Source organism: Marmota marmota, unplaced genomic scaffold (genome assembly GCF_001458135.2).
Source record: "Marmota marmota marmota unplaced genomic scaffold, marMar, whole genome shotgun sequence".
Lineage (NCBI taxonomy): Eukaryota > Metazoa > Chordata > Mammalia > Rodentia > Sciuridae > Marmota > Marmota marmota.
The window spans coordinates 6,351,641-6,364,657 of record NW_026000078.1 but is presented as its reverse complement, the minus strand read 5'-3'; the positions used below and the strand labels follow the sequence as shown (position 1 = coordinate 6,364,657).

The window sequence follows — 13,017 nt, the reverse complement described above, 5'->3', positions numbered from 1 at the left end:
ACATATATTATTTATATTATATCATGTATCATATTATATATAATAATATTATAAAAGATAAGTGATTTTGATAATAGAACAGGCATGAGAAGCTGGAAGATCAACTAGAAGATACAGCAGAGCCTCACCTAGAGAGAAAATTGGAAGGGCCCTGGTTATTAGCACCAGAGAAAGTGAAAGTGGTAGGATTCGCAATATATTTTGAAGGTTTTTCTAACAGAACTTGCTGAGATGTTCGTGAGCAATATAAAGGAGTTAAGGAGAATTCCTAGATTGTTTGTTTGAGCAGCTAGATAGATGAGTGTAGGATGCCATTTACAGATGTGGAAAATACTAGAGGCAGAATCGATTCAGAGAGAAAAAAAAATCAAGAGTTCTATAACAAACACATTAAGTTGAAAACACCTAGTGGACATCCAAGTAGAGAAACCATGAAGGAAGTTGGCTATAAGGTAACAGTTGTTGTTGACACTGTCAAAACAAAACAAAACAAAAGCATCCTGCTAACTACTTCTCTCAACACCTCACCCACAAGAATGTGATTTTGTTAACTAGCCAACAGTTGCCGACTTATTATTCTGGTTTGAGATGGTGAATACAATATGTACTCAGCTCTCTATGATTTCTAACAGCTTATTTCCATTTATATGAACACATTAATGGAAAAGAAAGCAAGAATGGAAACAAACAGTGTTGACTGGTTCTCTTATCCCTGAATGAAGACACTCATCACATAATGCATATTTCCAGAATTCCATATGCCCTGTTTACAGAATCCAATTTCCTGAGGTTATTTCAGATAAAAGGCTTTTTAAATAACAAAATCATAGTATCGCAGCTCATCGTCCAAATCATAAATGGGATTTTTTTAAATGGTGCTCGCTCACACATGTTACAAATAAAATCAGGGGGGAATAGAATAAGTGCAGGACATAGGTATCTGAGTACCTGGATTTTTCTTGTTTCCTCTACAAATTGCAAATTTTACTTAACCTCATAACTACTTCACCTGGTAAACAAGATTTATGGTAGAATTGAGACTACAAGAACCAACACAAGTCAAACATTTAATACAATGCATGTAAGTTCTTCATAAACATCAACTACAAATACTATGTGTAAAAATATGACACAAACCCAATTCAACAAACATACAATAATTTCTATGTACATCTGATACCATGCTGAGCACTGTAAAAGTGCTGATTCCTGTGATAGCTAAATAGAACATTATTCTGCACTACATTGTAGATACATTGATGAGAATGTTCCTCAACACTTCATATAAGATTAGTCTTTCTAAACTTTGAAATCAAATTCCATATGCAGTGGTCTAGAAATCTACAACCAACCTCAGATTAACATATTGGCCACGAGCTCATTCTCTCTCTGTCATGCACATGTCCTCTTGTGTAACTTATGCAGACCACACAGGTTGGTTCTCCTCTCACATGAGAGAACCTGCAGATGGTCCATTATGTAAATGGCCTTGTCTACCCTGACCCACAAATCAATCTACAACTTTTGAATGTCACTTTCAAAAACATTGAGGCCTCCGGTTTAACCTTCACATGACCCATAAATCACAGCTCTCCCCGTCTGGCAGACAATTTTTAGTTTTACACATCCCACACTCATGTCTTCTGGCACCTATGCACACACTAAAATATCTTCCCTTGAAATACAGAATTCTTTTTCTAGAACAGTCTTCTAACTTCTCAGCTGGTTTCATATTCCTCACACTTGACCAATCTTTTCTACCCATTTAGGAATTCTTCCCTCATATAAATCAATATAAAGGAACCTTGACAACATTGCTGAAACACAAGATTAATTTTTAGACCATGCTTGGAAGTTGTTTGGAAGTGTATTTGATTCCTTCATTTTATCATTTATAAGAAGGAAAGGGATCAACAGAAAAGAAACAAAAAGTTACAAGTTATGCTAAAAAATCATTGTGAAGACATGACTCGATGATAGATAGTATCAGCAGCAGGACCCCTCAATGGACATCATCCTTCTGGAACAAAAGGGCTATTTCTTTGGACTGGAGCAATACCCAGCTCAATTCCTCATTTAATATTTCAGAAGTCAGCTCCAAAATAGGTCAAAAAATGAAAACCAATTCTGGTTTTTTTTTTCCTCAGCTCACATCTTTAATTTTCATGGAACAGATACTATGTGAATCTATCTATTCCCAGCAAGATGAGAAGAAACTTACAACCTGCCAATCTCAGTAACTTCTTTTCCAATATTATGCTTGTAAAACAACTTCTATCATTTTCTCCTAATGTAAGAGAAGAAATTCTGAAGTTTAAAAATAGTACATGAAAACTCAGTCTGCCCTTTGGTCTGGAGAATTAAAACCAAAGTAGATTTCATACCAGTAGCTCTATACAAAGAATGTGTTTCAGTACTTAATTATTTCCAAAAGCACTGATTCTAGGTGAAAACAGACACTTTGCTTGAGGGTAAATAACAACTTTGCAAAGTTTGTAAATTAGGAACAAAAGACCCAAAAGTGGGCTTTCAGATGAAGCTTTTCTAGCCCCAAGACTATGGCTTCCTGCCACCAAAATCTAGTGCAGGAATACATACCATGTTCACAACATGAACAATGTGGAAAACTCTCACAAATATGATCTCCTCTAGCAAAAAGGATGTTTATACTGATTAAACTAAGAGAAAATGGAGTTTGGATAAAAAAAAAATCAAATTTACATATTTGTTTTTTAATTGGTGGCTTTAGTAGACAAATTAGAAAAGGGGTAAAAAGTACAAAGTAATGAAGCTAGTACATTTAGAGATAAAGAAATTTAAATGCCCAAGAAACATCAAAAATCAGCCACTTCCATAAGCAAATGCAAGCTTCTTTTAAAAAATGAAATTCCATTTTCACCTCCATATACATCCTTATATCAATGTCAAGTTTTAAAAATTAGAACCTAATCTAAAAGAGTGAGGTGGAAGTAAGGATAATTTAATCTTTATCTTTTTTGGAAAACTACGTATTCTCATTTATGTGTTAAAGAACTATATTAGAAGAAAATTTGAAAATATTTTGCAGTATTGGGCAGATCTACTGACTTAGACATTTGTATAACATATTGGTAGATGGATCAATTTTTAGAGTGGAAAATTTGACAGCACTGGTCAAAAGCCTTATGGTATAAAAACGGAATAACCTAAATGTCTAGACTGGTTGAAGGAATGTCCATGTGATAGACTACTATAGAACAGTGTATCTCAAAAACATAATGTTGAGCTTAAAAAAGGAAATTATATGATGATATGTATAGTATTTTCCCTTTTATTCAAGTTTCCATACAATGCTACATATAGTTCATGTATCATCATCAATATATTATTTTTCCACCATTTTTTAAATAAGAGAAAGGAATGTAAAGAAAGAAAGAAAGAAGGAAATACCAGACAACACAGCACATAGAAAGGGAAAGCCTTGTCTGTATAGATAAGTGTATATTCACTGAGTTTCAAACTAAAATATTTTTCCTTCTGTGGGTAATTTTAAAGCCACAGGTGTAGCTGTGGTGTGATCTACAAGGTGTGATTTACCCATCTTCAACCTAGTTCCCAAAGAGGTCTCCTGACTTGGCTCTGCACTATGTAAACAAAGCTACATTTCTTCTACCTACAAAATGACTCTCAAGTCCGGACAAAACAAACAAAGGCCCAGAGAAAAGGACCTGCCTAACTCCCATGACACTTCTTCCTCCATGACTGACATAAAGACTGTCCATTCAATTCAGTGGCAATTCTGTCCTTGAGCAAAGTATAGTTCTACCATTCAGCCTCAATTCAATAACACAATAAGCTCAATATCCTAAAAACACATTCATTTAATATGTGGGAGATGAAGGATCTGTTTAGTTAAAGAACACTATCCTGATATTTGTTCATTCTACCATTAACCAATAGCCAAAACCATGGAAACAGCATCAAGTTGCCTAGGTGGAAAGATAAAAAAAAAAAAAAAAAGTTAAAAATTCACATAATTGAATATTTACAGCTATTAAAATCATATTTTTGAATAGCATATGAGAAATAAATGCAGAAAACATAGTAGGAAATGAAAGCAATTGGTAAAAATCTATATGTGATATGATTCCAATTTTGTAAAACAGAATATGTGTTATACTTAGGGAGAGAGAGACTTGTAAAAGTGTTGCAAAATGATTCTGATGTTGTGTGTAATGTTTTCATATATCTTCAAAGTTATTTATAATAAATGAGAATTACATCTCAGAAAAAAATATTTATAGAGGATTCCATTAGAAATGGAAAAGATTCCTGGGCTGGGGATGTGGCTCAAGCGGTAGCGCGCTCGCCTGCCATGCGTGCGGCCCGGGTTCGATCCTCAGCACCACATATAAACAAAGATGTTGTGTCCGCCGATAACTAAAAAGTAAATATTAAAAAATTCTCTCTCTCTCTCTCTCTCTCTCTCTCTCTCTCTCTCTCTCTCTCTCTCTCTCTCTCTATCCCCCCCCCACCTCCTTCTCTCTTTAAAAAAAAAAAAAAAAAAAAGAAATGGAAAAGATTCCTCATATATAGTCTAAACAGATGGAAAGATACTTTCATTATCAGAACTCAAAGTAGATTTTGTCTCTACTATCTCTCTTTTGAAAACATCATCATGAGCTGCCCAAACATAGTAGCTACATTTTTCTTGTTATTTTTTAATTTACAGAGAAAAAACAAACATTGGATTTATGATAATATTTCTCAAGAAATAAAAAACATTCTTTTAATCATATACTATATTCAATTGATTAATTAATTAGCTAAAACCATGTCATCATTTGTTGCCTGGGAGAATATTAAATACTATGAGGAATAAAAGCAATAAAATGTATAGTCTCTGCTAAATTTGGATTATATGTCAGCATATATACTCTCACATAATATCTCATTTAAAGAATGGTGGTAATCCAGTTAAGAGTCAGAATACAAAAAAGACGTGAAACAAATAAATATGTATGTGAGCACATCGAACAATAAGATGCTTTAAGGTGGAAAATGATGGAGTAAGGCAGGGTTACTGTTCATCTATTTATCTCCATTTATATATCACTAGATAGATGTATAAATATATAGAAAGCAATGGATGATACAGCAGAAAGAATTAAAAGGTCAAGAGAATGATATCAGCTGAAATTGGCAGGAGGTGTATACAGAAAATAAGTTGAGTTACACCCTGAAGGACGCACTCTGGAGATTAGGCCCAAGAGCTCTCAGTAGCATGTGGATAAATCATGCTATTGTGGGACACTGCTTCTCACTCTTTTCAAGTGATGTTCCTTTAGATTCAGAGCAGATAGGATTATCTGTTGGGGGACTGAAAGAGGTAACTCATAGAATCTATCACAAGGCAGTCATTATCTGAAGTGTCACGTTTCATCTTTAAACTTTTTGGTTTTTAAATTAAAAATGCTTTCGTTAATCTTTGTGTGAAGTCCAGGCTACATGGTGTATTTTACTCAGCATATTCCAGCATCTCCTATGTATATACGTATGTGTGAGTATGTGAAACTTGTCAGTTTTCTGGTGTTTTGTTCCCTGTCCATCTTGTTATGTATAAGAAGGTCTATTCATTTACCAGGTTGCTAGACTGTCATTTAAATGCTGCAGGAACTTATCTGTCCCACACAGCATTTTCCCCACTTCTTTTCTTTCTGACACTGCTTAACATTAGGCACTTAGCTACCAAATAGCGTTTTCCAAGTGGCCCTTTGCAGTGACATGCTGCAAAATAAGGTTTTGCCTTAACATTCTGAGTGTTGCTCATCCTTCTCTGTCCCCTTGTTCCCAGGGTACATACTACTTTGCATTCATTTTGCTTAGGATTCTACTTTGGCAGCAGTGGACATATGTTATTTAACTTTGATTCTCACTACTGCCAGTCGGTTTTACAAGTTCTATACCCATTGTTCATTTCACTTTGTACACAGCTGTCTGGAATTATACCTGTGAAGCATTAGCTCTACAGAGACGAAAGCACTTGTGCATATAGGAAATACTATCTCAGAACAATAAATGACGTGAGATAGTTTAAGGTTCTGTTACCCCTGCCTTAATTTTTATCAGTTCCATCTCAGACCACCCCCATAAAACATGCATGTTATGCCAATGCAGCTTCAACCCAAATCCAGTAGTCCCCTTCCAATCAGATTGCCAGCCCTAAGTCCCCTAGAAATGTCATGGGTCCTAATGGAAAGTATTAGAAAATAAGGCTTCATGAACTCAGATTTAAAAAGCAGGTAGAGTAGTTTATACTTGATGCAATAGATAACACAGAGCTATTGGAGGCTCCTCAACAACGATTCACTGGATGTAGTGATAAATCAGAAAGATTGATCTCTGTGGAACTTAATTCAGTACAAACATGAATTAAACTTTTCTAAGAAATACGTCTAAATAATGAACTAATAATAATGAGACGTTCATAATGAAAGAAATGAAGGGTTTTTTAAAAATTCCATTCTGGCATAATTAAGGGATAAATCAGTTCAAATGAAAAATGTCACTGTCATTAAAACTTCATTCATTTATTGAATTATGTTTCATGTGAACAGAGTGTATTTTTAAGACTATTCAATTATTATGTAAGTCAATGTCATTTCCAGTTTTGGGAAAATTGATATTAATCCCTTGTCACCGAAAATGTAACCAAGTTTATCAAATTAATTTCTCAAAGCCCACCTGATAGCCACCAGATGGCAACCTGAGACGACGTCAAGTCAGGAATTGAAGTTATGGATGGCCCTGAGAGGTTGTGCATTACCACTCACTCCCCGGGGTTCTTTGAAGTCATAAAACACAAAGGCTTTCTAGGACTTTTGTAAATTTCATTTGAACTTAATAAAATATGCTCTATCCACGATGCTTGCAGTAATTAAAGATTCTTTTTTCTTAATAGGAGTCTATTTTGAAATAGCACAATATGGAGTGATCATTAATAGGCCTATTAAGGTACTTGAATAAATGCCTATCAAGAGTGCAGCACACATTAGTAAATTTCCTACAGAAAATCCATTTTCATTTCAAATTCTGACATTTTATTTAGAAAAATTATACCCTTTCTTTTAATTATTTCAGTAAACACAATGAGGGCATTGCTAACTACACCTTAGAGTACTTTATTTTCTCCTTTTTTTTTTTTTTTTAGTAATATGGTTCTGCTTGTAATTAAAGGCGTGCTGCATTAATGATGCTGAAAGTCTCCAAGGGAAACATTTAATGTCCACCTCATAATATTATGCCCAAACTACATGCACAAAAGACTTTTTAATAATCTTTGTTTCCTAATTTAGTTTTGATTGGCTCTGAAATCCATGGCAGCACTGAAGGGCTCCCATTTCCATCGTCATCAGCAATTCTGCACCATAAATCGTACACATGCATATGACTTCCGTCTGTAGGCTCCTTTCAAAGCTTTTGTTTAACTTATCCAGAAAATTAGCTTCAGGCTGGAAATAATTGCAGATAATTTTGCCATTTTTAAGCCACTGGGGTGTTGCAAGGAGAGATGACAGCTAAGTTTGTCTAAACACAAAGAACAAGTTAGAGCTTTGTGTTGTCACTTTGGCTTTGCATGTGGGTTCAGATCATTCTTCCTGCTCTTTATGCAAATTGAAACGACTTGTCACTCAATGATCTGTGTTTCCTGACAAAGATATGTTACCTGAAGCTTGTCATGTGGCCGAAAGGACAGGATTTACACAAACATGTTGTCCCAGACTAAAAAATAAAAATGCTTAGTTCTCCTCTTCCCTTCAGATTCTTCCCCCTTAGCAAAAGCATAATTTTTTTAGCCACTATAAACTTAAAAAGAATATGATAAATTAAAAAGAAGATACATAGTAGCTTTCAAAATGTACAACTGGTATATATGTTATCACCTTATTTTACTATTTCTTTAATTCTCCCAGAAAACTAATGTCTACAAATATTTGGACAATGAATACACAACATTTCAAATTACTTGACACTGAAGATTTATTAAATATGTCATTCAGATTAATAAGCAAAGACCTATTATAAAATGGAATCATATGTTTCTCTTCTAAAATTTCACTCTGTATTAAAATGACTGCAAAGTTCATGGATAGTCACTGTCATATAATGATGGAGCAAAGGCAAAACAAAGTAACACAAACTCTTAATTCAGGGCCAGTGAGCTTTAATTTTATATTAAACAAATGAGCTATGGGAATTATAAGACATTTCTATGACCCGATGTCCTCTTGGTGCTCAACAGTGCTATAGTCATAGCTAATAAGGGTGTCACTAGCTGAGCAAGTGAAACTGTTTGCAGCAAACATTTACATATAGGGGCTAAGTAGTGATTGTGCTTCTCTGGCAGCTACCCTGATGTAATAGGCTATAATGACTTGCAGGGAGCAGGTATGGACACAAGTGTCGGGATGGGAATGTAGCTCAGCGGATGCAAGTGTCAAGGAGGGACTAATGTGTGAGTCATAACACAAATGCATTTATGGATCCCAATTAGACCTTGGGCTAAGGAGCACCTAAACAAGTCTGATATGAGAGACAGTTTTATACTTTTGTGTCAGGAACCCTTAAACAAAAGAGTTTTTCGGAAAATCCAAAACATAGAAGTATTGTTATACTAGGCCATTATCATTGACTTGGCATGTAATATGCATACAAATAGTCCTAAAGTGTGCAATTTAAAGGCAAGATTATTTAATCTACTAAGCCAATCATATGCTTATTAAGGACTACAAATTAAGGATTGATAGGTAACATCTCACAAACCTTACACTCTCCCTTGGAAAACTATAAAACTCAATGACAAGTTTAAATCCACCAAGGCTTTTGACACTATTCTGTGGAGTTTTCTATACAGATGCAAAGTATTCCTCTTACTTTCCTGAATGCCAGCTGAAGGACATCATTTTAATTCTTTTTTTTCCCCCATTTGGCCTCCAACATCACTTAGCCAGTAGACTGGTTGGAATTATCTTGTTTAAGAAACTTAGGCCATGTCCCTTTGAAAGGCAGCAAAGGAAGTCCTGTTAATGTGCCCTTTCCTCTTATAATGGGAGAAAGAGGCATGCTGCAGACACCATGCTAGGTATACCTTCAACATGATGGACAGGAGCAGTGCTGAGCAAGCACTCTGGCCAGAGGCTGAGACCAGGGAAACTGCACATATAAATCATACCTTGAACACATCATACAGGACTTGTGCAAGCAGAAATGACACCCTAAAAGAAATATTTTCTATTTTACTTGGATCTATAAATTATTAAACAATGCTAGAAAAGGCGTATTGTTATAAGTGTCATGCAAACCAATATATAGAGCTACAGTGTTCTTAATAATATGAAGAGTTGGCCCAGAAGTTGTCCTCTGCTAGAAGGAGTAGAAGATTGCACAACCTATCACCTGAATAGCAATTTCATCCCAGATTTGAAATGAGATCTTATATTTGACCTTTCATGAGAAATTATTAAAGACCTTATATAAAGTCAACATGTACCTGCTTTTTTTTACAGATTTATTATAGTTTTACTAACATGTTTGAATATACTTCTCCAGAAGCCTGTGGTTTCTAAAATATAACTTCTTTGCCAAGCACATACCTGTCTGCCAAAGAGACGGGTCCTCTTTTTGAAATATTTAGTCTTTCAGGGCACTTTAGTCATAGTGACACCTAATAGCCAAGCTCTTTTTCTCACTCTCCACAAAATCAGGTTTAGACTATAATTCAAACCAGTCCCCAAAGGCACTTCTGAAAAATGGCAAGCCCTTAGCTTTTAGGTGAAAACACTCTTTATTGCTCAAAATTGTTTCCTGTTACAAAACCTTTTCTATAGTGCTCAGGCTAAGATGATCTTATGCTAATTTAACTCACTGGGGACTGTGAGCAGATGCTACTTTGATTAATAGTTTCACTATCCTGAAAATGCCAGGCCAGGTTCAAGATAATAAAGTCAGGTAAGAATACTATTAAAATCTGCCATAGGATTCTATCTGTTACATGGAGAAAAATAGGATCACAGCTCCTGTATCAAACAAAGAAGGTCTATAATAAAAAACAGCCACCTAAAACAAATGAACACAGTGTCTGAATTCCTTGGCACATTAACTGACACCATTTTAATCACCAAGCTCTTCATTACTACTTTATAGGTATATTTTCAGCTATGTCCTTAGTTGAAACTCAGTGTTTTATTCCAAAGCTATCTTTTCACATAGTATTTAACTTTCCACCCAGAAAAAAAAAAAGACACATAAGAACAATAAATTTTTGTAACTTTGCTTATCAAAAGGAGAGTATCTGAATTTGTATGACCCAGGTCATTATTTTCAGCAAATATGATCTCCAACAAGCACAGAAAACTGTGATCCTAGATGATAAAGGACTGTATGAGTTGGCAAATAAGGCTTTTCTGAAAAAGCATCTTGGGAGACTTTAGTCCCTCTCTCCTCTGCTTTTCCTCTCACTGGTCTCCTAACCAAGGACTTCCAAATCATAGCTGCTTTCTAATGAAGGAAACCAGGAGAAGGAATCTAACCTGGAATCATGGAACCTGGGGCTGGCTTCATATATGCATGTTAAGAAACCTTTGCAATTTTTTAAAGTTTGCCAGTGGATTTTCTCCTTAACATAACACATATGATCTACTCATATTCCCAAACTCCAATCTGAAACTTAACCTTCAATTGAAAGTAGAAAGTTCTAGTGCATCAATTATACTGTGCAAATGTAACTTCAGGTAGTTCAAACCTCCACAGAGAATGACTAGCCAGGTAACACAACCTGCCACCTGCAGATTCAGCTCTACATGAAAGGAGCCTTCACATTCACCACATTCATATTCATATGCGATTCAACCCCTTTAGGGGAAATACTCTACTCAGAAGGGTTGCCTCACCATTGCACAGAAGGACTCAGGAGGGTCTCCACAGGTAATATCCGGAGGATCCAGTTTCACTTTCAGGTATTTTGTCATGTCCGTGGATTCTGGCTGACAGGCCATGTAATCCCAAACTTTACCTTCTTCTGTGTAAATCTGAGTCTTACACACATCATAATGTCCCCACACCAAAGGGTAGGGCTGCATCACTGAAGACACTGTAACCCAAAGGGCATGAATGGACAGGAATCTTGACAAATACATTTCTAAATTCTTTGCAATCTTCGTGATTTATCTGTAATCTTTGTCTATTTTACATATACATTTGTTTATATATATGTATATTTGTGTGTATATATATATATATATATATATATGTCTTTATGTAGATAGGTCTGTATATTTTTTAAAAGAAAGAAAAGAAAAGAAAAAAGAGGATCAGACCTCAAAAGCAGAATCCAAAATCAGATGTGAAGGATTAAGATACTGTGCATGTTCAGGTATATTGAGGACTTTGGTGGAAGCCTAACATACTTGTGTGTTAGGCATTAACAGCAACTTGGAGCATTTTCGTCGTCCTAGAACATATCAAGTTTGGTTTTTGTAAAAGATGTCCAATAGCAGATAATAATTTAGCAAAGTGATGGCTCTCCCATTGTACATCTGATAACCCTGAGTGATCCTCAATGCTCACGGTTCAGAAGGGCTGCCCAGGCGCCGCTGAGATATCAGTATCGGAAGCAAAAGGATGTGCGTCTATCATCCGGTGTCTGTTTCCCATCAATCATCCTTTTCTTCTGGCACCAACACCCTTTAAGAAACAATAAGAGTAAGAGTTATTGTCCCGGAGTCAATGCATTACGAAGTGTATGATATGTTGACATTTTGGAGGTTTGATGCAATATCAAGCAAATTGGTGTAATCTGGATAACCTTTACTCAGCTGCTTTGCTAGAATGAGCAAACCAGGGAAATCATTCACATAGGGGAGATCTGATATGAAGGATTTAACTCTTCCCTAGCAAAGACAGATGTGTGTGTTCCAGGTGAGTTACAGGTTTTCGCTTCAAAAATTATTTCCATCTGAACTAAACTGAAAGCAAGCTGCTAGATTTAAACATTTCTCACATATCGCACTGCTAGAAAGTCTTCTAAGCAAACAATGAGGGAAATAAATGCTTTTATAACAATGACAAAGAAATGACAACCACTTGTATGCCTTTTGTCTCTTGGCAAAGAGAGTCTAAGAATCTCCAAGTTCCTTGTACATTTCTTAGCTTTTGTTAGCCAGAGTGAAAACTAGCATTGTTGGCACAAGCCTGTCCCTTTGGATTTGCTCATTATGTTGGGAGAATTTAGCATCTTTTGTTTAGTTGCATTTACTGATAAAGATAACTTGGCTCTCTGAAAAAAATAAAAAATAAAACCAAAGAGCAAATCTTCCTTTCATAAGAATTTTCTGTTTTCTTACATATTTTTTATAGGCATTACATTTGCATTTGCAGTTATTTTCTGTAACAGAAGAGAATTTGTCCCAAAGGCAAATATTATACGCTGCTTTAAAAGTAAAGCTCTGTAGTAAAATGCACAATTTAAAATGCACATATAAAAATAGCTGAGGGTGAGTTAACAGGCCATGAAACAGAATAATATGGCACTATTTCTAAGAAAAAAATAAAAATTACCGTTGAAACATACTTTTGGTAAACTGATAATGCAGCCTACTTAACTACAGATACAACTCATTGAAGAGTTTAACTGGCAACTTTTCTCTCTAGGTACCACTATCTAAATGTAAACAAATGCTAACATTTGAATCCAGGTGTTAAAAGCAAATGAACTTTATTAATTATTTGTTTCATATTCATAGTCTAAATTATTAACTACTTCTTTTTTCCTATTTTCTTTCTTTTTTTTTAATTTTTTATTGTTGGTTGTTCAAAACATTACAAATTTCTTGACATATCATATTCCACACTTTGATTCAAGTGGGTTATGAACTCCCACCTTCACCCCATATATTAACTACTTCTTAAATGATTCAAAAAGGACAAAAAAAAATCTACAGCTTTGGAAAATCCACTATAGACCCTATGATACACATTAAA

The 13,017-nt window shown here is 35.1% G+C and overlaps 1 protein-coding gene across 5 annotated transcripts in view; it reads right to left on the bottom strand.

Moving 5' to 3' along the window:
* Positions 1-11,755, bottom strand: part of Ntng1 (netrin G1) — a 332,898-nt gene extending 321,143 nt beyond the window's left edge. For 4 of the 5 annotated variants that reach the window (XM_048814630.1, XM_048814632.1, XM_048814628.1 and 1 more), the window contains exon 1: positions 10,929-11,755. In XM_048814630.1, coding sequence (XP_048670587.1) covers positions 10,929-11,174 — 246 coding nt within the window. In that variant the 5' untranslated portion in view covers positions 11,175-11,755. The remainder of the gene's footprint in view (positions 1-10,928) is intronic. The other variant, XM_048814631.1, reaches the window with a different exon arrangement.
* Positions 11,756-13,017: the final 1,262 nt, after the last annotated feature.